The sequence below is a fragment of the Leguminivora glycinivorella genome, chromosome 26, assembly GCF_023078275.1.
Source record: "Leguminivora glycinivorella isolate SPB_JAAS2020 chromosome 26, LegGlyc_1.1, whole genome shotgun sequence".
NCBI lineage: Eukaryota > Metazoa > Arthropoda > Insecta > Lepidoptera > Tortricidae > Leguminivora > Leguminivora glycinivorella.
In genome coordinates, this window is record NC_062996.1 from 2250319 (window position 1) to 2275376 (window position 25058).

General features: G+C 45.7%; 1 protein-coding gene across 1 annotated transcript in view; it reads right to left on the reverse strand.

Annotated features, from left to right (window-relative positions):
- Nucleotides 1–25058, reverse strand: part of LOC125240081 (exportin-7-B) — a 91135-nt gene that overhangs the window by 48308 nt on the left and 17769 nt on the right. Inside the window, exons 8-15 of the mRNA XM_048147927.1 lie at nucleotides 23852–24070; nucleotides 23244–23390; nucleotides 20868–21154; nucleotides 17996–18174; nucleotides 17102–17250; nucleotides 15415–15507; nucleotides 3992–4065; nucleotides 665–809 (exon numbers count right to left, since the gene is read on the reverse strand). Coding sequence (XP_048003884.1) covers nucleotides 665–809; nucleotides 3992–4065; nucleotides 15415–15507; nucleotides 17102–17250; nucleotides 17996–18174; nucleotides 20868–21154; nucleotides 23244–23390; nucleotides 23852–24070 — 1293 coding nt within the window. The remainder of the gene's footprint in view (nucleotides 1–664; nucleotides 810–3991; nucleotides 4066–15414; nucleotides 15508–17101; nucleotides 17251–17995; nucleotides 18175–20867; nucleotides 21155–23243; nucleotides 23391–23851; nucleotides 24071–25058) is intronic.

Consider the following 25058-nt stretch of genomic DNA (forward strand, 5'->3'; position numbering starts at 1 on the left):
AAGATGAAAATTGTACATTGTTGACCATTTAAAAGTGCTTACTGTAAGCCTATTTGAATAAAGAATATTTTGATTGATTGATTGATTGTAATTTGGCTCAACAGAGCCATAAAACGCCACCCCATCGTCACGCAAACGATTGTGGATCAGTTGCTATAGCAACGTGCCTCTGACAGAGTTAGACTCACCGTATGGTGTGTGAGCATGAACTGGACCTCCTCCAGCTTGACTAGTTTGCGCACGCAGGAGGATCTGATTGTAATTTGGTTCAACAGAGCCAGAAAAGGGCCACCCCATCGCCACGCAGGCGATTGTGGAACAGATGGTATAGCAACGTCCTTTGACGTGTGAGTTTGACCAAAGACTTATATAACTCCGTATAGACCGATAAAGTCTAAGAAAAAAACGTACCTCAAAACCATACAGAAAAAGGTACGGTGAACTAGATGGCCATAAATCTTTGGGATACGCTCGGCTAGATGGCGCTAATATTAATATTTGACATTTTAACACTTATCAAGCTAAGAATATGGGCGAAATTGTCAAAACGGAGGTTCAAAAGTTTTGAGCCTGTGTCGAGAGATGGCAGTCTATGCACTGTGATTACACGTTTTACTTTGACAGTAATTCTCTATAATACTCGATCCTCTTTGGTTTGACTCACCGTATGGTGTGTGAGCATGAACTGGACCTCCTCCAGCTTGACTAGTTTGCGCACGCAGGAGTACCCGCCGCTGAGGTCGCTGAGCAGTCCGAGCGTCTTCGCGATGATCTGTTCGGAGCCGCCCCAGTACTTCAGGTTGGTGATGCTGGAAACATGCGGCAACGAGTATTAGACATAGACATAGAAAGGCTTTTATTAAATCAAACAAGTGTTTACGACGCCTTTTAATCAATATTCTTATTACTAACAAATACAATGTTTAAACAAGATATGTTATAGATCAAGAGCCCAGGCCCGCCAGACCTTCCTCAAATTCTCAAGGCTGAAACTTTGGGACAATGTAGAGTTCACATCGGCGTTTAATGTGTGCATATTTTCTAGTTCGGCCCATCGGCCAATTTTTTGCTATCAAGTGATGAAGGTGAAAAAAAAAAGTGCTTACTTTCCTTAAATTCTCAAGGCTGATTTTTATATATGTGCTAGAGCACGTTGTTAGAAATTGGTTATCGTCAATGCCAGACCGTTTCCGCCGGCCATAACTTTTACCAGACGCGACAAAGTTGGCAAAAGACGACTCTAACTTACCTCATTTTCTCAAGCCTGATTTTGATATATGATACGCAGGGACCTATAACTAGACCGTTTGTAAGCAGCCAGACCAATCGGATGGACCCAACCATCCGCCAGACCGACTTAAAGTTTCGATATGAGCATTAGTAGAATTGAAATATTCTGGGTCTATAAAAGCTAAAAACTTGAATTTTCTACATTAAGCTACGTGTATATTGTATACTTGACGTAATAAGCGACTTTCAAAAATTTTACTTCTAAGGAAATAAAAAAATGAAAGTTTATATGTGGTGCAAGATTAATTTTAAGCTATGAATTTTATTTACACTGCGTAAGTACATGTGTATTTTATTATAAATATAACTTTTAATGTAGAAAATTCAAGTTTTTAGCTTTTATAGACCCGGAATATTTCAATTTTACTAATGCTCATATCGAAACTTTAAGTCGGTCTGGCGGATGGTTGGGTCCATCCGATTGGTCTGGCTGCTTACAAACGGTCTAGTTACAGGTCCCTGCGTATCATATATCAAAATCAGGCTTGAGAAAATGAGGTAAGTTAGAGTCGTTTTTTGCCAACTTTGTCGCGTCTGGTAAAAGTTATATTTATAATAAAATACACATGTACTTACGCAGTGTAAATAAAATTCATAGCTTAAAATTAATCTTGCACCACATATAAACTTTCATTTTTTTATTTCCTTAGAAGTAAAATTTTTGAAAGTCGCTTATTACGTCAAGTATACAATATACACGTAGCAATGTAGAAAATTCAAGTTTTTAGCTTTTATAGACCCGGAATATTTCAATTCTACTAATGCTCATATCGAAACTTTAAGTCGGTCTGGCGGATGGTTGGGTCCATCCGATTGGTCTGGCTGCTTACAAATGGTCTAGTTACAGGTCCCTGCGTATCATATATCAAAATCAGGCTTGAGAAAACGAGGTAAGTTAGAGTCGTTTTTTGCCAACTTTGTCGCGTCTGGTAAAAGTTATATTTATAATAAAATACACATGTACTTACGCAGTGTAAATAAAATTCATAGCTTAAAATTAATCTTGCACCACATATAAACTTTCATTTTTTTATTTCCTTAGAAGTAAAATTTTTGAAAGTCGCTTATTACGTCAAGTATACAATATACACGTAGCTTAATGTAGAAAATTCAAGTTTTTAGCTTTTATAGACCCAGAATATTTCAATTCTACTAATGCTCATATCGAAACTTTAAGTCGGTCTGGCGGATGGTTGGGTCCATCCGATTGGTCTGGCTGCTTACAAACGGTCTGGTTACAGGTCCCTGCGTATCATATACCAAAATCAGGCTTGAGAAAATGAGGTAAGTTAGAGTCGTTTTTTGCCAACTTTGTCGCGTCTGGTAAAAGTTATGGCCGGCGGAAACGGTCTGGCATTGATGATAACCAATTTCTAACAACGTGCTCTAACACATATATAAAAATCAGCCTTGAGAATTTAAGGAAAGTAAGCACTTTTTTTTTTCACCTTCATCACTTGATAGCAAAAAATTGGCCGATGGGCCGAACTAGAAAATATGCACACATTAAACGCCGATGTGAACTCTACATTGTCCCAAAGTTCCAGCCTTGAGAATTTGAGGAAGGTCTGGCGGGCCTGGGCTCTGGGTCTATTACCAGAAGGAAAGTTCTGAACAAAGTGGCGCTCCGTTCAAAACCATCAAACTCGCTACCTTCGCTCGGGCAAACTCGGAACTATTCGGCTTGCTTGCGAAACTTGTTACGAACTTCCCTGCTGGAATAACCCTAACTAATCATGTTAACATCTTTTTATATAAATCGGCTCAACACAATAAACCTTAAATATATCACTGCCTAAATATGTACATATACAATTTTGTTTGGTTTTATTTATTTGTGCGACAACACTTTATTTAATATCATATTATTACAATGTTACAATTAAAATTATTGGATAAAACAGGTTGATATTAAATAACCTAACCACAAAATTAAAATTTTGAAATAACCCCCTACCGCGACATAGTAGACCGTTTTTTATGAAACATGGCTAAGAACACTCCCGACTAACTCGGCTTTCAAACAAAAAAATCGAAAACGGTTCATCCGTTCGGGAGCTACGATGCCATATACAGACACACGCACACAGACAGACAGACAAACAGGCAGATAGACACGTCAAAAAAATGATATTTAGCGGCTGGCCGCCGCGAGCACTCATGCCTGCATGTCGCTGAACGCGTCCTAGAACTGTAATAGTACGGTCATATTGGACAAATATAACTTAAACTTAAAAAACACTAATAAAATAAAATTATTTAGGCACAGAACTAACTACGGAAAAAAAACTATCTTGGCCGAAGGTGCACAAATGTTTAACTTACCAAAAGATGTTAAGGAAACCCTTTCAAATCAAGTTAAAAGTTTAAAATCAAAGAATATGTAATGAAGTATATTAAGATGTGTTGAAATATATTACATAATCTTACTGTAATCTCATGCAAGTGAACTGTTTTTAACCCCCGACGCAAAAACGACGGGCTGTTATAAGTTTGACGTGTCTGTCTGTCTGTGTGTGTGTCTGTCTTTTTAGTTTTTTTGTTTGAAAGCTGAGTTAGTCGGGAGTGTTCTCAGCCATGTTTCATAAAAATCGGTCCACTGTGTCGCGGTCGGGGGTTTTTTCAAAATTTTAATTTTGTGGTTATTTGTTCTTACGAATAAATGTCTTTAAACCGAAATCTGTAACACAATATAACTCACATCTTTCTCATAAGCACGCTCAGCAACCGGCTCTCGTCGTTGAGCCCGAGCACTTCAGACAACCGTCGGTACACCTGGAAAGTGAAATATCACATTAGAAAGGTCATTTACATCATAGATAAATAAGCTAGGAACATACTACGCGGACGTCCGTCGTCGCGCGACCGCGGACGGGGATCTGGACAATGAATATACCTTAAACAAAGGATACTATAGACTAGACAGTCAAATAATAATACCACTACCGAACGAGATGGTCACATACAAATTATAATAAGAGTGACAGAGAGCAAAATGTTATTGTTTGTCTTTGTCATAGTTTCAGTTTTCCGCCGCTGCCACAAACGAGTTTGTGGCAAACAATAACCCTTTACCGCATATTGTTCCACATTTGGCCGTTATAAATTCTACTCTACTGACAACTGTTATAGTTCAAATTTGAACAAATATTGTATACGTCACATGCGGTAAGGGATATGTACGTGACGTCAAGCTTATTATCCGCCCAGATTACGTAGGTTGTTTATGGTAAACTGTCAGCCATTTTTAAAGTACTTCTTAATTTCGCTCCATTATTCTATATCTGTCCCTTACGGGTGTACGCTTACGTCAAATCTATAGTATTCTTCATCTGAGGAATATACACTTAACCGTGCAAACTATCGGTCGACGGTCGTGGACGTGGCCTTGAGCGCACGGACGTCCGATCGAAATCTGGCTCGCTGGATGTTTTGGTCCGTGCACACTGATCGGTCGCGGTCGCTCGACGGCGGACGTCCGCGTAGTATGTTCCTAGCTATAAGCAGGGCTCGGATACCGGTTAAATTTTCAAACCGTTATCATGTACTTGCGGCAAACCTTTAAATTTCGTTTTCGCTCGAAAAACAGCTATCTTTAAACCGGTTTTTAGTAGAACGGTTTCATAAAAGTTTCATTCGACTAAAGTGTGAAAATAATTGTAAAAAAAATATTATACCGATAATTATTGAATTTACAGTCTCATTTCACCGTACTTTTTCACAGCGTAAACCACATATGGATAGGTACTACACATTCCATTCCGGTTTAGGACAAAATAAACCGGTTTATCCCGCAGCATGATAGGTAATACTGTTCTAACCAAACAAAAAAGTCGCTGCGTGAACGTAGGTATATACGCGCGCCGGTGCGTCTCGCCACTCGTTGAATAAACCGAATAATAATATTACTCGTCGAATAATAATATTTCGGTTAAAATAAAGTTCTCATAACATTAGAGTTTTTTACAAAGTTCGGAGTAAAATCGAAATAAACCGGTTTTAACCGGTAAAAAATAAATCGGTTCCGAGCCTTAGGAATAAGTAAGGAAAGAGCTGTAACTCCATATATCAGTAAATGCAAGTTATTTGTAGTGACATCTAGCGACAATCACGCGTCAACTAGCGTAAATTATCAGTACCACTCGACACTAGGTGCCAACAGTGTCGCGTCTGTCTTAAATGTAATATTAAAACAGTTTACAACTTATATTACAAGCAGAAGGAATTGAAAACAAAGTACTGATGAATACTATTGTAATATTAGCTAAAAATGTTGCAGACCGCGTCCGCAAAGCTTCCTATCGACGGCTCGAAGTGGAGAGAATGTGCTGGAGCTCGTGCGACTCACTCTTTCGTCCCGGGCCTGTACCTTGAGCTTCGATGTCGTCCTCAGCAATCAACCGTACCGATTATGATTTTGGATTAAACTAACTAAAAAACGAATCAAATCAAATGGTTTATATTTACAAAAATCAACGACTCTAATTTTAACGCGGTTATAAAAATACTCCTAAGCTAATATCCTAACTTGATCCTAACGAAACGCTCGGTACGGACGATACGTCGCGATGCTGTCGTTTTCTGCTGCTGCCGCTACCCGTCGTGGAGGGTGGCTGGCTGCTGGCTGTAGGCTGCTAGCTGCTGGCTGTAGGCTGCTGGCTGCTGGCTGTAGGCTGCTTGTAGTAGGCTGCTGGCTGCTGGTTTTCCTTGGAGGCTGCTGGTTCTTCTTGTTCCGGTCGAATTCGAATGTCCCATACCGAGCGATCGTTCCTTTTATACCCCTTTTCAGAATGCGCCTACGCTTCACGGAAAGAAACATTTCAATTTATTCGCCCAATCACGACTCGGCTGAGCGCGAGGCTCCGTGCGATAGAGAGGTAAATAATTGCGCCCGATAGGCGACGGATGGCGCGTCGTGATTGGTCGAACGCGTTACGGCGCTCGATTACGTGAATTTAACGCTATCATTTTTCGTTCAAATCCTAATTACTTATAAACTAATTAGGCTATCGCTTCGAAATTACGTAACAATGCACCTGACACTAGGGTCATTCACCTCGAGTGGAATGCACCTGCGTTTGTTTACGTTTTTACACAATAGAAGAGGTGATTAGCCGTCCGGGCCATACAATAGACTGGTTTCGCGGCTCGCCTTGAGCTCCATTGTTATCGATAACGGAATATTACTATGGAAATGTAGGTTATCGTGTTACGTAAGTTCCCAGCTACGTTTTAAAACTATTTACATCTTCATATGTCTTATAGTTATCGAGTTATTGGCTTGGATTCGAGTAATCCTAAGGCAATTTTCGGGTGAAAGGAAAATGATTTCGGAACTTTAAGGAAATATTTTTAGCCAATCAGAGGAGAGTTCGGTTTTCTCGCTCTAAGCCTCTCACGTTAGTGCTTATTGGCTATTAATCGTAGTCCAATGGACAGTCTGAGTTTAGATTGAACTTTGGACTCGGTTTCCGCGACTTGGGAAGGAAGGAATATGGGAATTGCCTGCTATCGAATACATCACATATGAGTCTTATTATCATACTTAATAATCGGAATTGACAAAATTAACTTAACTAACGCAGTTCTACCCGTTTCCTACCTACGAAATAATCTTTATTGCGAATACAGTCTTAATCGAATTCTTATGCTATTTTACATATATTTCGACGCGTCGCTAACATTTTGTCCCCGCAGTCGAAGACTCCTGGTGCATGGGTTGCGACGCGATGACCGCCAGCCTGCAGCTGGGCCTGCGTAGCGTCCCGTGTCTCGTTCTGATGTCAGCGGAGCGGACCCGTCCATCGGGTCCCGGGTAGGTAGTCTCGACGACGCCTCGGGGCCACACGCTGCGTGGACCATTGGGTTCAGCGACGATGACCACATCGCCTGGTTGAAGTTGCCGCCCTCCGTCGTGGGACGACTTCCTCGGTGCCAGTAGAGGAAAGTACTCTTTGGTCCAGCGCCGCCAAAAGTGGTCGGCAAGCGCTTGGGCCATCTTCCATTGCTTCTTCTCGTTCTCGTCGTAAACGCCAATCATCGGTAGGTTAGCGTTATGAAGAAGTAGAAAGTGTGCTGGAGTCAAACTTTCTTCGGAGTCTGGATCGACGTTGACATGTGTAAGTGGTCGTCGGTTGACGATATTCTCTATCTCGGCGAGTAGAGTTTCGAAAACTTCGGGTTTCGGTGCTCGTTCGTTGAAAGTGTAGGACATCGCTATCTTAACTGTCCTTATCATTCGCTCCCACGCGCCCCCGGCCGAAGGATTGCCAGGTGGGATGAATTTCCACTCCATTCGGTTCTGAGTGGCGTAAGTTTGCAGTACAGGCAGCCATTGCCGGTACGCCTCACGTAGTTCCGTCGCCGCCGCCCTGAAGCACGTCGCGTTATCGCTGTACATCGTCCTGGGCCATCCTCTTCTCGCGGCGAATCTTCGTAGTGATAGTAGCGCGCTGTCGGTTGAAAGACTGTGCACGCTTTCAAGGTGAATAGCGCGCGTCACTAGGCACGTGTATAGACACACCCAGCGTTTTTCTCTGCGCCGTCCGATCGTGACGAACATCGGTCCCATGTAGTCTTGTGCGGTGTGAGTGAAGGGACGTTGATACGCCTGTAGTCGCTCGGGCGGGAGATCGCCTAAGGGCTGCGCTCTCGGTGTTGCTCGTCGTAGTGTGCATAGCGCGCAGTTTCGAGCTACAGACTTCACGGTCGGCCGCAGATGTAGTATCCAATATTCTTGTCGCAGTTCGTTGATTACTGCTTCGTTGTGAATGTGCGCTGATCGTCGGTGAGCTCGCAGGATGAGTAGACGGGTGAACGGCTCGCGGCCATCCAGTATTATCGGTTGTAGCGCGGTGTACAATACTGGAGCGCTGCCCAGCCTCGTCTTCATGCGTAACACGCCGTCATCGCCTAGCTCGGGTGCCAGGTCGTATAATCGCGATTTGCGATCGATGAGCCTATTCTGGCTTAAGGCTCGAAGCTCTTCGGGAAAGCTTCGTCGTTGACTGTATTGCAACCACATGTGTTCTGCCTTTCTCAAATGTCTGACTTGTAGCTGCAAGGCTTTATTCTTCGTTCTCATTTTCTCGATGAATAGCAAGACGTTCGCTGTCGCGTTCAACAGTCTGTCGTAACTGCTAAATCGTCTCACGTCTGGCAGTACGCTCGAAGGGTCTGGCTTCGCTGAGATGATCGCCAGTGATGTCTCGGTTGACGGCCTCGCCTTCCTCTCAGGCAGGTCGTCTGTTCGATTCGATGTGTGACTAGGCCATGATGTCTCGGGTCCATAGAGAAAGCGCGGTCCTTCGTACCACTCGTCCTCGATGCGCACGCTCTGCGCTGGTTGACATCTCGTCGCTCGATCTGCGGGGTTCTGAGCGGTTGGTACATACCTCCACGCGTCTCTATCTGTTTTCTCGGCGATCTCCGCAAGTCGGTGTGACACGTACGGACGATAGTTTCGCGCGTCATCGCGAACCCATCCGAGAACAACCATGGAATCTGTCCAATACGTCACCTTTGTCACAGGATAACGCTGCTCGCGTAAAATTGTCTCCGCCAGCCGCACGCCGACGACTGCTGCGGTTAATTCGAGCCTGGGAACTGTCATTACCTTTAGCGGGCAAACTCGGCTTTTCGCTATAGCTAAGCTCACTTGCGTTTCCTCCTCGTCGTTCGATACTCGCCAATAGGCCGCCGCGCTGTAGGCCTCGGTCGATGCATCACTGAAAATATGCAGTTCTCTTCTAACTGCACCGGTGGGCGTGGCGTATCGTCGGGGTATTCGCAGCGCGGACACGTCGCTCAGTGCCCTCAGCCACCGGAAAAAGTCCTCCGCTTCCTCCGCCGGCAGCCGCTCGTCCCAGTCCGTGCCCTTTGTCCACACACGTTGGAATATGATCTTAGCGCTTATCATATACTGCGCTATGAGGCCTAATGGGTCGTAAACTGACATTACGGCACTCAAAAGTTCCCTTTTAGTGGGCGATCGCTCGTACCTTTTCACGTCGTCTGGCACTCGTAGCATTTTCGTGTTGTACCCCAGCGTATCCGTCTCTGGGTCCCACGTCATTCCGAGGACGGTCTGTTGCTTTTCTCCGAGATGAGAAGGTCCCGTCGCTCGCTCCTCCGGATCGATGTTTCGCATTAACAACTCGCTGTTGCTAGCGTAGCTGCGCAGCCGAAAGCTAGCCTCCGCGTGTGCTAGTCTCACCTGTGTCGCTGTTGATATGAGTTCCCGTTCTGTCTCATATGATGCCACATAATCGTCCATGTAGTGATTATTATGGATATCGTAGACCGCGTCCGGATAGCGATCCTTGTTGTCCGTCGCATTCCTATTCCGCACCGAGTGTGCGAGAAAAGGAGAAGAGATGTTACCGAAACATACCCGGTTTAGCTGGTACGTCCACGGTGTCACGTCACGCCGCGATCCCCTCCAGATGAAGAGCTGACTATGCCGATCCTCTCTTCGCAGCTGTATTTGAAGGAACATTTCCTGTATGTCCGCGGTGACGGCGAATTCCCACTCACGGAATCGAAGTAGTATCCCCAGCAGGCTCTGTAGTAAATCCGGTCCCGCGAGGATGAAATCGTTCAATGCACATCCCTGACTTTTCGCGGCGCAATCGAATACAGCGCGATACTTTCCTTTATTTAAATTGTAGACGCTGAAATGGGGCAGAAACCACATCCGATCTGACTGCGGTGGTTCCATGATGCGCTCTGCGTACCCCTTTTCCAGAAGCTTGTGTATCTGTGCTTGATACTCGTTGGCGAAGTCAGGATCTCTCGACATGCGGGCTTCTAGATTGCGTAATCTCGCCTTCGCCATGTTGAAACTCGGTGGCAGCTTTATGTCGTCGGCAGCCCATAGTTGGCCGACTTCGTATCTCTGTCCTACCTTTTTTACTGTTCGTTCGAATGTATCGATCGCTCGCTGGTCGTCGGGTCGAATGTTGTCCTTTGCCGTTATGCCAAGCGCCTCGACTGCCCAGTGTTTCTTGACCTGCTCCACGAGATCACTGTCGTCACTGTGGCAGTGCATCACGACCTGCTCGTTATTTGGTACATACCTCGGCATTCGCCCGAAGAAAACCCATCCTAACGAGGTTTTAACTGCGCACGGCTCGTCCTCGCCGCCCTGCCTCACCTCCGTCGGGTTTATAAGATGACTGAAGTCTCCGCCTATTAACATCTGCGGCACGCCCATGCCCGTGTAGCACTCGTCGCCCAAGTCCGCCAGATGTTCGTATTCCAATAGACGCTTCTTATTTAATGACTGCGAGCGTATCCCTAGTCCGTCTACCGTTTTTAGGGATATATCGTATGTCAAGCCGCCACGAGCGGGGCTTACTTTAGCCTTGACCGTCTGTGTCACTGAGCTAAGTTTCAACCGCTGAATACCTCTTATGCATAGCGGCTCGTCTTGACCGACCGCGCCGATCTCGTCCGCGACGTCCTGGTCGATCATTGACAAGGTGGATCCATCGTCAAGGAAAGCGAAGATATGCGCCGTTCCCTTTGGACCTGATACGGTTACGGGTAGTACCTTTAGCAGCACGCTGTAGTCCGGTGTTGACGACACGTACACGCGGGCGTCGTTCTCGTCGTCCGCAGCTCGCGGCTCCGTCGTGTCCGCTGGCTCGGCCGATGACGTCACTGCTGACGATGTAGGTACTGACCTGATTTCTTGTGTTAGCACCATAGCCGTATCCTCACGCACTTCCTGCGGCGAGTCCGCATGAAGCAGTCGATGGTGTACGTGAGGACAGCCTGCAACGCCGCACGCTTTGGCCTTGCATTGTGTTTTCATATGCTTCGCGTCGATACAGCGATAGCATATACGATTTAATTTCGCCCACTCCCATCTAGCGCCCACGGATTGGGCGGCTAACTTGCGGCAGTCCGGCGTCAGGTGACCGCCACCGCAGAACAGGCACGTCGTCGAACGGGATGTTGTGGCTTGACGTGTCGCGTACGTCACTTTCTGCACCTCGTGTTGACGTCCTGTGGGAGCTCTCGGCGGGTTGTGCGTTGCGGATATTTTCACGCGAGCGCCGGCTGCGCGCGCGTGCGGCACTGATAACGGCGCCTGCGCTCGCCTCGGGGCGGCGCGGGCGTGACAGAAGGACATCTCCTGTTCGCTCTCCTCCATGAGGAAATCCGCCAACTGCAGAATCTCCGGGTCCTTGCTGTCTCGATGTTTCTTCGCGTAGTCGCACCATCTGCTTCGAAGATGCGGCGACAACCTGTCCGTAACCTCTCTGATGAGCATGGGGTTATCGGCATAGTGCCTTCGATCGATATCCATAACTGTAGATACCACGTTCATTATTTTTATCGCGAAAGTGTTGAGGTCGTTCGCGGTAGGCCCCAACTGCGGCAACTTTCGCAGGTCGTCAATCGCCTTGTCTAACAATACCTCGCTGCGTCCAAACTGCTTTTTCAGTATTCTCACGATCATATCGGGTCTGGTGGCTGTCGATAACACGTGAGACACACACGTCTTTGCGTCCCCGCGTAAAGCCATCCTGAGCCGCGCCACGTTCTCGTAGTCAGTAAACTTATACCGCTTCGATGTCTCTGCGTAGGTATTGTAGAAACTTCTCCACTCGCTGACGTCTCCGTAGAAATGCGGCAGCTCGAATATATCCTTCGGGGCTGGACGGGCCGCCATCTGCATCCTCTCGAACAGGTGCAGCATGGACTCTGCTACAGTACCTTCGGTGGCGCGCGTGTGCGCCGTGTGCGGAGTACGCGCGTCCAGCTGTGGCGACGTCGATCGTTCGCGACGCGCCGGCGGCGTCGTCGATCGCCTGCGTCGCTCCGGTGGCGATATCGATCGCCTACGCGACTCCGACGGTGGCGATATCGATCGCCGATATACCTGGCGGTCCGGTGAGAGGCCTCGAATATGCCGCTCCGCCTGCGCAGGTCGTCTCGGAGTCTCGTACTTGGGTAGAGGTTCGTCGGTTAACCTCTTACAAATGGGTTTTGACGTCGCGTCTCGCGAGTTCTCTAGCCATTCGTCTAATCGATCTTGATTCGAATTCCGCACGCTACCAGCAGATTCGTGCTCGTCTGCGCTATCCGCATTAGCGCGGATCTGCAGTTTTCTGGCGTCTAGCCGTTTACGTACCATGTCCGCTTCTAGCTGCAACTCCCTCCGGGATATCTCCGCTAGCCGTTCGCTGGCCTCGAGCTCCGCCTGAGACAGCTGCGCTTCTATCACAGTGCGACTGCTCGCATGTGATCTGACGGACTGAGCTTTAATAATTGGTTTATTTACCTCCTTGGTAGTTTCCTGCAGCGACTTTCGTTTCTCGGTAGTTCTGTCTATGACGGCAGCCTTGGGATGTCTAGCTGGGATCGGCGTGGGTCTGGAACGACGCCGTAACCGCTTGGCTAAATCCCTTCGCCATAGCAATGTCGTGTCGTAGGACGGTGACCTCGGTGTCTCTACGGTTAATCCATACCTGAGCGTGCTGTTAGCTGTCGCCGCGCCCATCGGTTGCGCGCCGGCGACGCTAAGCCCTTCCGTTACGCCAGCGGGTCCGGAGGAGGTGAGGGAGGGCGCGCCGCGTCGGCGCCCATCGCCCTCTCAGCGCTTGCGCGTGCGGCCTCTCGTTCGCGGGCCGCCGACGCGCCTTCGTCGAGTAGTTGCTGCCTCTCCTCTTCGCTCGTCACTGACGCAGCTCGGTTGGACCTGGACCTCGTCCTTACCATCCTGTCGTCGCTCATGACAGGTACGTCGCTGTAGACCCGTAGTCCGCACGAAGATCCGGCTCGAAGGACCAGAAACTGTTGCAGACCGCGTCCGCAAAGCTTCCTATCGACGGCTCGAAGTGGAGAGAATGTGCTGGAGCTCGTGCGACTCACTCTTTCGTCCCGGGCCTGTACCTTGAGCTTCGATGTCGTCCTCAGCAATCAACCGTACCGATTATGATTTTGGATTAAACTAACTAAAAAACGAATCAAATCAAATGGTTTATATTTACAAAAATCAACGACTCTAATTTTAACGCGGTTATAAAAATACTCCTAAGCTAATATCCTAACTTGATCCTAACGAAACGCTCGGTACGGACGATACGTCGCGATGCTGTCGTTTTCTGCTGCTGCCGCTACCCGTCGTGGAGGGTGGCTGGCTGCTGGCTGTAGGCTGCTAGCTGCTGGCTGTAGGCTGCTGGCTGCTGGCTGTAGGCTGCTTGTAGTAGGCTGCTGGCTGCTGGTTTTCCTTGGAGGCTGCTGGTTCTTCTTGTTCCGGTCGAATTCGAATGTCCCATACCGAGCGATCGTTCCTTTTATACCCCTTTTCAGAATGCGCCTACGCTTCACGGAAAGAAACATTTCAATTTATTCGCCCAATCACGACTCGGCTGAGCGCGAGGCTCCGTGCGATAGAGAGGTAAATAATTGCGCCCGATAGGCGACGGATGGCGCGTAGTGATTGGTCGAACGCGTTACGGCGCTCGATTACGTGAATTTAACGCTATCATTTTTCGTTCAAATCCTAATTACTTATAAACTAATTAGGCTATCGCTTCGAAATTACGTAACAATGCACCTGACACTAGGGTCATTCACCTCGAGTGGAATGCACCTGCGTTTGTTTACGTTTTTACACAATAGAAGAGGTGATTAGCCGTCCGGGCCATACAATAGACTGGTTTCGCGGCTCGCCTTGAGCTCCATTGTTATCGATAACGGAATATTACTATGGAAATGTAGGTTATCGTGTTACGTAAGTTCCCAGCTACGTTTTAAAACTATTTACATCTTCATATGTCTTATAGTTATCGAGTTATTGGCTTGGATTCGAGTAATCCTAAGGCAATTTTCGGGTGAAAGGAAAATGATTTCGGAACTTTAAGGAAATATTTTTAGCCAATCAGAGGAGAGTTCGGTTTTCTCGCTCTAAGCCTCTCACGTTAGTGCTTATTGGCTATTAATCGTAGTCCAATGGACAGTCTGTGTTTAGATTGAACTTTGGACTCGGTTTCCGCGACTTGGGAAGGAAGGAATATGGGAATTGCCTGCTATCGAATACATCACATATGAGTCTTATTATCATACTTAATAATCGGAATTGACAAAATTAACTTAACTAACGCAGTTCTACCCGTTTCCTACCTACGAAATAATCTTTATTGCGAATACAGTCTTAATCGAATTCTTATGCTATTTTACATATATTTCGACGCGTCGCTAACATCACTATAACTATGCCTAAACAAATAACTCGCATTTACCAAAGAGGATCAAGTATTATAGAGTTACTGTCGAAGTAAAATGTGTAATTACAGTGCATAGACTGCCATCTCTTGACACAGGCTTAAAACTTTTGAACCTCAGTTTTGACAATTTGGCCCATATTCTTAGCTTGATATGTTTTAAAATGTCAAATAATTATATTAGGGCCATCTAGCTGAGCGTACCCCAAAGGTGTAATGCCATCTAGGCCACCATACTTTTTTCTGTATGGTACTGAGGTACGTTTTTTTCTTAGACTTTATCTGTCTATACGGAGTTATATATGTCTTTGCATTTACTGATGTACGGAGTTACAACTCTTCCCTTAGAGGTTAGCAAACATTTCAACCGGATATTGAACGTGTATTTGGCAAAGTGCAGTGCACTTACGTCTTAAACAAACGATACTATAGACTAGACAGCCAAATAATAATACCACTACTGAACGAGATGGTCACATACAAATTATAATAAGAGTGACAGAGAGCAAAATGTTATTTTTTGTCTTTGTCATAGTTTCACTTTTCCGCCGCTGGCACAAACGAGTTTGTGGCAAACAATAACCCTTTACCGCATATTGTTCCACATTTGGCCGTTATAAATTCTACTCTACTGACAACTGTTATAGTTCAAATTTGAACAAATATTGTATACGTTACATGCGGTAAGGGATATGTACGTGACGTCAAGCTTATTATCCGCCCAGATTACGTAGGTTATTTATGGTAAACTGTCAGCCATTTTTAAAGTACTTCCTAATTTCGCTCCATTATTCTATATCTGTCCCTTACGGGTGTACGCTTACGTCAAATCTATAGTATTCTTCGTCTGAGACTTACGTAAATGTATTATGTAACGTTGTCTCACCTTACTGTTCTTTTGAACCTGGTCGCCGACGTATATTTTCCTGAACTGCTCGAAGAAAGACATCATAGCCAGTTCTAATTTCTCACAGCCACCCTGAAATGTAAATAATTATTTGTTTTATTACTAACTTTTTCCCGCGGCTTTGCTCGCTTTAAATTAGAAAATTGCGGAACGCTCCATACAAACTTTCACCCCCCATTTTAGGGAAATGGGGGGATTAGAAAGAGACTAAAAGTAGCCTATGTCACTCTCCATCCCTTCAACTATCTCCACTTAAAAAATCACATCAATACGTAGCTCCGTTTTGCCGTGAAAGACGGACAAACAAACAGACACACACACTCTTCCATTTATAATATAAGTCTGGAAGTATGGATATTTTAATTCCTCGACACATCAAAAAGTAGAACACAGCCTCCGCCTTACAGAAGACCGCAGCCAAATAGCACTAGACCCTACTCATAGTGTTGTGTTCCTGTCGGTGAGTAAGGCTGCCAGAGCTCAACGAGGGTGCGGTGTGCTGATGACGGGAGGACTTACGGAACTAACTTGTTCCGTTTATTGTCCTTTGAGTCGCCGGCAACCCGAACCCTCCTTGGAACTTGTACACTCCTTTTTGCTGTGTACTTAACACAGCAAAAGGGAATGTACAAGTTTCTAATGGGGTGGCAACGCGCATGTGACACTGTTTGAGTTGCAGGCGTCCATAGGTTACGGTGACCGCTTTACATCAGGCGGGCCGTATACTTGTTTGCCACCGACGTAGTATAAAAAAAAAAAAGTAGAAGTTACCAGCGTCCATAGGCTATGAGACTACTTTTCACCAGACGACCCGTATGCTTCTTTACCACTAACCTAGTATTAACCTAGTATTCACCATCATCCTCCTTGCGTTATCCCGGCATTTGCGGCATCCCGGCGGCTCATGGGAGCCTGGGGTCCGCTTTTGACAACTAATCCCAAGATTTGGCATAGGCACTAGTTTTTACGCAAGCGACTGCCATCTGACCTTCCAACCCGAAGGGTAAACTAGACCTTATTGGAATTAGTCCGGATTCCTTACGATGTTTTCCTACACCGAAAAGCGACTGGCAAAATATCAAATGACTTATCGCACATAAATTCCGAAAAACTCATTGGTGCGAGCCGGGGCCCGCGACCTCCGGAACAAAAGTCGCACGTACTTACCGCTAGGCTACCAGCGTGTTTTTTTTTTTAGTATCAACCTAGTATTATTGATGTATATATAAGTATGATGATGTTTTATTTATGAAAATAGCACACAATCTCTTGTAAAGTTTATATTCGCATTGAGTGACAAATTTGAGTCTCGAAGAAGCAAAAGATCTTATAATAGAATCACGAGATTCACGAGTGGTTCTAATTTAGAATCTTGAGCGTAGTGAGGGACACGAACAAGTTGCTAAATTTGAACCGGGCTCCATAGATTAACTCATATTAACTATGTTTTTCTGTATAATTATTTGCAGTACGTTCAAAGAACGTTCTTTCCGGTGCTGAGGTGAGGAAGTCATTTCATTCCAATGGAGACTTATCCGGGTAAGGTTCGACGGAGACTATGGCCGGCCGTGACTAGTCCGGCCGAGACTTTATACGACTTAGTTGCGGCCGAGAATCTCGATCGGACCTTACCTATCATCCGGTGACTAGTGAAACACTAACTTACAGTAGCGAGCCTGGAGTCAGTGAGGTCCATGAGCTGTAGGACCCGACAGACGAGTTCTCCGTCCATCGCGTCGTTTTCATCACAGATGTTGACGGACGCTCGACCGCCGATGCAGGCGCCAATCATGTACACCAGCCAAGTTAGTTGTCCTAAAACAGAAAACATTTATTTTAGGCAACAGATAAATATATGCCGTAGTAAAGGCTAACAAAATCTGCTGGTTACTAAAACCAGAGGAGCCTTGGCTGTCCTACCCATACAGTGGAGAGACCTGTGAATACACACAGTATATCTCTGTATATGAATAACCGCTTTAAAAAATCTCGATAGCGCGATGTAGGACATTCCAAATTCAAAATGACGGGCTGACCGACCGCGTGTTCGAAAGCTTCTAGAAAGTTCCATGAGCTGTTCCACATACCTGTTTTTTTTTAAATAATCATGGCCTGGATGCTTTGTCCTTTAAAGCCAAGGCTTTGTTTACACACCTCTGAGCACTGTGAGTTGGTGAGCATTTCCTTCTACACTGTAGGCGGCGGCCGCTCTGTCGAAGGGCCCATTTAGATGGTACGAGAAACTCGTATACGAGTTTTATTACATTGCGGTATTTGATGGCTGTGCAAAATTGTGTGTAACCTCAACAGCCTGCAATGTAACTAAAATCGCATACGAGTTCGCACGCCGTCTAAATCAGGCCTAACAGTTGGCACGTCTTGCCACTCTTGCCTAACCTATTAGGTAGTTGCAATAGTTCTACTACTCACAACTTTACATAAGAAACTATGGGGATATATATTCTCGCGTTAAAAAATTTCGATAGCGCGATGTAGAACATTCCAAATTCAAACTACCTGACCGACCACGCGTTCGAATGTTTTAGAAAGTTCCACATACCTCTGAGCACTGTTAGTTGGTGAGCATTCCCTTCTACACTGTAGGCGGCGGCCGCTCTGTCGAAGTGTGACACTAGCAGTTGGCACGTTTTGCCGTATTCGCACCGTCCGATTACAGATAACTGTTCTAACTGCTGTTGCACGCAGCCTACTTCGTCTAAAGGGTCTTCTAAGCCGTCCCTGGAAAAATATTGAAGCATCGTCGTAACCGGTACCAACAAATACACACACTTATACAATTTCCACACGGGTCATGTGAAAAACAGTATCAAAGAGAATCGAGTATTATAGAGTTACTGTCAAAGTAAAATGTGTAATCACAGTGCATAAACTGCCATCTCTCGACACGAGCTTAAAACTTTTAAACCTCAGTTTTGACAATTTGGCCCATATTCTTAGCTTGATATGTGTTAAAAGGGGAGGAGGGGTACGAACAACATCTTAGTCCCCCAGCTTGTCTCGCCTGCACGTGGTCCTCCTGCTGTTTAACGGAAGAGATAGCACCAGAGAAGGAAAACTTGAAAGAAACCCGGCTCGGTGCCAGCCGTTATGCACCTGCAACCGACCCGACTCCGCGCGTATTGACTTGTCTTTCCCGCGGACCAAGTCGGTGAGGTCGAGAGAGAGTCACAGGTCTTGGGCAACCCTGTGTCTCTTACCTTGTGTCCCAGGCGATGCAGTGTCTGTGGAGAGGAAACTTCACCTACGACGGCCTAGCCGCGTAGAAAACAACACGGGGAGTGGCAGTGACCAGTTATAAGTCCAAATGTATAGGCGTAAATTAGGATGCTAGGGGTCACTCCTGACAGTGGGAGGGTCCATCGTAGGCCCACTGATCAGTTACCGCCCGCTTAAGCTGAGCAGCCCTCGGTCAGTTAGGTACTGATCCGCCTCGGTGCTGGTCTGTTCCCTTTGGGTGTAGGGAGCACTAGCTTCAGCTAGACGACCGGTGTCGTAACATACTTCACCTGCTGAACAACGGTCCAAAACAAAAAGTACAACAACTCGCTTATCCATGCGCATAGCGACATGGAATGTCCGTACTATGAGGACAGGCCTCCCGGACACCGTGGGAGGCTCAAGTACAAGCAACGCATGCGACCTGCGTAAGACTGCTGTAATCAGTATCGAATTGCAAAGGCTTAATGTGGCTATAGCGGCCTTGCAAGAGACCAGGCTTCCGGACGAAGGCTCCTTGCACGAGGCCCACTACACATTCTTTTGGAGGGGTAAAGGGACGGATGCTATTCGTGAGCACGGTGTTGGCTTCGCCGTTCGCAACGATCTGCTTAAGGCAATCGAAAAGCCCCTTGGCGTCTCTGAGCGTATCATGGTGTTGAGAGTTAACACCACCAGCGGCTACGTTACACTCATCTCCGCGTACGCTCCAACACTAGCATCGACGGATGAGGCCAAGGACCGATTTTATGACCAGCTCCATGAAGCAGTGCGTAGGGTAAAATCTTCCGATCGCTTGTATGTTTTAGGCGATTTCAATGCTCGGGTCGGTCAGGACCGTGTTCCGTGGCCTGATTGTATTGGTGAGCACGGTATTGGTAAACAAAACGAGAACGGTCAACGTTTGCTGGAATTTTGTTCTAGGAACCAACTGTGTGTCACCAATACATACTTTAAGGGTAAACTGTCTCGCAAAGTTTCATGGAAACACCCTCGCTCGGGTCATTGGCACCAGTTGGACATGATCCTTTCCAAAAGAAAAGACCTCCGCGAGACACTCCACACTAGAACCTTTCACAGTGCAGAATGTGACACCGATCACTCCTTGGTGGCAGCGCGCATTGCCTTCACTCAAAAGAAAATCCACTCGTCCAGACCTCCTGGTAAAAGGAAAGTTAATGTTCTTAATACCAGGAATGACGAGATGGTGGGTGAATTTGAGAAGTTGGTGAGACGCGCCCAGTCAGCTTGGAGTGAAAATACACAGGCAGATGACATGTGGAGGAGTGTTAAAGCGCTACTGACGGACACTGCTAGTTCTGTTTTTGGCTACCAGGTAACCAAAACCCAGGATTGGTTTGCTGAACATGCAGAACATTTAAAACCTTTGCTGGACTCTAAACGTGAAGCTGCAATCAAACACCGCATGTCGGGCACATCGCAAACACGGGAAAACCTTAAAAACGCCACGTCGACTTTGCAGCGTAATGCGCGTCACTTCGCTAACGTGTACTGGACGAATGTGTGCACAAACATCCAACAGTGCGTCGACACCGGTAACTTCAGCGGTGTTTATTCAGGCATCAAGCAGTTTCTAGGTCCTGTACCTAAAAAGACAGCCCCTCTTAAAGAGTTGGATGGCACTGTCATTACAGATAGCCGCCGTCAACTCGGACGATGGGTGGAACATTACACCGAGCTCTATTCGAATCCGGTTGCTATTGACTCAGAGGCCTTACTTCACACGCCAAAGTTAGGAACCTGGTTCGGACTAGATGCACCACCCACTTTAGAGGAATTTCACAAGGCTGTCAAGCAGCTGAAACGGGGAAAGAGTCCAGGCAGTGATGGCACTCAAGCCGACGTCGTAAAGCTCGAGTGTGTGGGTCCGCTCCTTCATAGTCTGTTGAGGAAATGCTGGGAGGAAGGAAAATTTCCACAAGATATGCGCGATTCTAATATCGTCACACTGTACAAGGGGAAGGGAGACCGTGGTGATTGCAACAATTACCGGGGAATCTCTCTCCTTAGTATTGTAGGCAAGTTATTTGGTCGAGTAGTACTGTCAAGATTACAGCAACTTGCTAATCGCCTATATCCCGAAAGTCAGTGTGGATTCCGTTCCCAGCGTTCCACGACAGACATGATCTTTACACTTCGGCAAATCCAGGAAAAGTGTAGAGAACAGAGGACACCATTGGTTGTTGCATTCGTTGATTTGAATAAAGCCTTCGACACGGTCAGCCGTGAAGGTCTTTATGCTGTACTGGAACACATCGGATGCCCACCAAATCTCTTGAGACTTATAGAGTCTTTTCACGAGGGTATGCGGGGAGCAGTGGTGTTCGACGGCGATGTGTCTGACCCGTTCTCTGTGCGTCGAGGTGTTCGGCAAGGCTGTGTCCTTGCACCTACCCTGTTTGGTATATTCTTCTCGTTGCTGCTCAAAACTGCTTTTGGCGACAACCAACAGGGTATCCATCTGCATACAAGAGCTGACGGTAAACTGTACAACGTTTCCTTGCTAAAATCTAAACGAAAGCGAGACGACTTATTCGTTGACAGTTTGCTGTTTGCCGACGACGCAGCCTTCGTCGCCACATCGCAGTCAGAGCTCCAGAGTATTATGGATAAGTTTTCTCGTGCCTGTGCCCTGTTCTCTATGTCCATCAATCCCCGGAAAACGTTTGTGCTGGCTCAAGGGTGCGCGGAAACACCGATGATAATGTTGGATGGCGCTCCGCTGGAGTCAGTCGACAAGTTTTGTTACCTCGGGTCGACAATAGCTAATAACCTTTCTCCGGATGTAGAAATCGACGTTAGAATCGGAAAAGCCGCGACGATGTTTGGGAAGTTGAGTACAAGAGTATGGCAAAATAAACACCTAACAAGGAAAACCAAGACAATAGTCTATCAAACCTGCATCCTAAGCATACTCTTGTACGGGGCTGAGACTTGGATATCGTACGCCAAGCACGAGCGTCGACTCAACGCATTCCACATGCGCTGCATCCGGAATATTTTGGGCATAAATTGGAAAGACAAGGTCACGAACGAGAGGGTGCTTGAGATTGCTCAGCTGCCCAGCCTCTATGCGCTGCTAAAGCAGAGACGCTTGCGCTGGCTGGGGCATGTGCATCGAATGCAACCTGCTCGTTTGCCACGGCGTGTCATGCTTGGTGCCATAGCTGATGCCAAAAGGAACGTTGGTCGGCCAATGTTACGTTATAAAGATTGCACCAAACGTGACATGCACGCATTTGGCATCCCGGTCCACACATGGGAAAAGCTTGCCGAGGACAGGGACAAATGGCGCAAACTGGTATTCGACGGACGCAAAATCCACGACAACTCTTGGTTTGCGACACTCGCAAGTAAGCGCGCCAAGCGTCATCAGCGCGATACGTGTTCGTCGAAAAACGTGCACACTTCACCTGCCCGAGTTGTGGTCGTGTTTGTCGCTCCCGTATTGGCTTACATAGTCATGAAAAACGATGTCGCCCCTCTTGACACTGCTTCTGTAGTCTGTTATAGACTTTGAGGCCGATGATGATGAGAAAATGAAATAAATCAATAAATTCCAGGGTTCGAAAATATCCGATATTTATAATAAAAATCAAAATATCGGATATTTATGATATATATCAATTTTGTATGGAAGGCATATTATTATTTTGTTGCATTATTTATGAATACAACTTTAGATAAGGAAAATTCTACTAAAAAACAGAACATTTTGTAAAAAAAAACAGTAACAAACACAAAAAAACTATATTTTTAACAATGTTACACTTTTTTTAAACCATTTTTGTATTGCAATATTTATAAAAAAAATATATTCATCAGATATTTATATCCATTGATATATATCGTCGAACCCCGCTGGATATATATCCGATATATATCGGATATATATCTTGACATATATCCATTGATATATATCCTCAAACCCTGATAAATTCATCATTACACAGATATAATACTGAATTTAGGATTTGCCAACACTAAATATGAATAAATTGTAATATTGATAGCGGTCTGTAGTGACTTTATGACAATAATGACACAAAATACAATAGATTTATCATAGAGAAGAAAAAAGTTTCACGCAACAGCAAGTCGAATCGAACCGAAGATGGTTGCTCCCGAGTAAATCAAAGAGACGCGACGATGAAGTAGAAATCGCTAGCTCTTTCTTATTTACACGGGAGCGGTTCTATAGTTCGGTTTTATCGCCGATAGGTCATCGCTTACTCAATTTTGGCGCGACCAGTGGCCCGTTTCTCGAAAGGTACAAGCCTTGTATTACAAGTGCGCGAACTGTCAAATCGTATGGGTTGTCATGGAAGCACACTTGTAATACAAGGCTTGTAGCTTTCGAGAAACGGGCCCCAGAGCCTTAGGCTTGTCAAAAATAATGTAATTGTCTTAAATTGTGTGAGTCCTAAAGGTTGCTCAGAGCAATGCTGAGACGAACGGAACAGTTTGCAAGAGGTGAACAGATTTTCACCACTGGTAAATATATCATTGAATAAACATACATGATAATGATAAATTCAAAAGGTACGTACTTGTAAACTCTGAACTGTGAACTTGGCTATAAGCTCTATGAGACGAGGGTAGTTGTCCACCATGACTAATTCTCCTAGCTGGTAGTTCGACTTGAGCCGCGCTAGCAGCCGGCAGAACTCGTGGTAGTTTGAAGGATCCGAGAGGCCCTGGAATTAAAAAATTATAAATTATTCGACGAACTATCTACGTAAGTTACTTATGGAATCTCTTAGATTATTTCTGGAATATCATGAATCAATTGCTGAATCCTGTGGGAAATTTGATGCAGTTTTGAGAAAAGTTTCTGGAATTTGTAATTAATTTTACAATCTCTAGGATTCCTTCTGGAATATCGTTGTTTTTAACTGGAATCTCGTGGAATATGGATGGAATCTCGAGGATAGTTTCCGGAATCTGTGATTCTATATATATATCTCATTAGTTATTTATGGAATTTCGTGGAATATTCATGGAATCTCGAGAATAGTTTCTGGAAGCTGCGATCAATCGTTGATTAGTTCTGGAATCTCGTTGATTATTTATGGAATCTCGTCTCTATAAGTGCGATAATGAGTGTAGACAGGGACTGCTGCGACTGTCTCTATACTCGTCTCGAGGACTAGCGCACCTGCGTGTTCTCGAGGATGGCGCGCACGCCGTGCGCCAGGCGGTTGAGGAACTTGGCGCGCTCGGTGTTGCCGAACAGCGAGCGGCGCACCGACGCCAGCTGCACCAGGCACGCCAGCGCCAGCCCGGCCAGCCCGCCGCCGCTAAGCGACTGCTGCAGCTCGAAGAACAGCTCTAATGTGCCGCCGCCGAGGAATGAGCCGCGCCAGGATGTGGGGATCTGGAATTAAATCATATTGGGGTGAATCCACGTGAAAGTAACGTGAGTCACGACTTCTGCAAATTACAGCTGCAAATTAAAGGATCTACTTATGCATATATCGGGAAAGTATCACTTAAACATTAAATAAATATCATATACTAAGAAAAAATGACCAATGCCTGCAAGTGTTCCGAGCTGGATACGAACCAGCGTACTCCGTTAACCGAACGGATGCCTCAACCCGAATGTATCACTTATTTAGAGATAGATTATCACTTGAACTTACGTCGTGAATAAATAGAACATGCCATAAAATCGTGACTCATGTTACTCTTCCGACCGGTCTGGCGTAGTTGGTGACCCTGCCTGCTGAGCCGCGGTCTCGGGTTCGAATCCCGGTAAGGGCATTTATTTGTGTGATGAGCACAGATATTTGTTCCTGAGTCATGGATGTTTTCTATGTATATAATTATGTATTTATCTATATAAGTATGTATATCGTCGCCTAGTTTCCATAGTACAAGCTTTGTTTAGTTTGGGGCTAGGTTGATCTGTGTAAGGTGTCCCCCAATATTTATTTATTTATTTATTCTTGACGGATTGACCCATTGATAAGACGATATGGAAATAAATAATAATAGTGAGTGCTTGCGTTCACCAAAAAACTGTCATACAGTTTGGACAAATATTATAATCAGAATAATACTGTGTTACCTTTTTTGAGTAAATAAAAGATAAAAATATTACGGCCTATAATTTTACCAACCATAAGGGTTACATAATACATATTAGTGGAATCTAGTTCCTAGCTGTTGCCATGCTTTGATTATTGAGTGTTATTTGTGGAATCTAATGCCTAGCTGTTTTTATTCTTGGAATATTGATGGTTATTTGAGATATCCAAGCCCACGCTGTTGTTATTTTGTTTTTTATTTGTCATTCATGGAATCTGGAGATCTATTTGTGGAATCTGGTTCGTAGTTCCTAGTTTTTGAAATGTTGAATA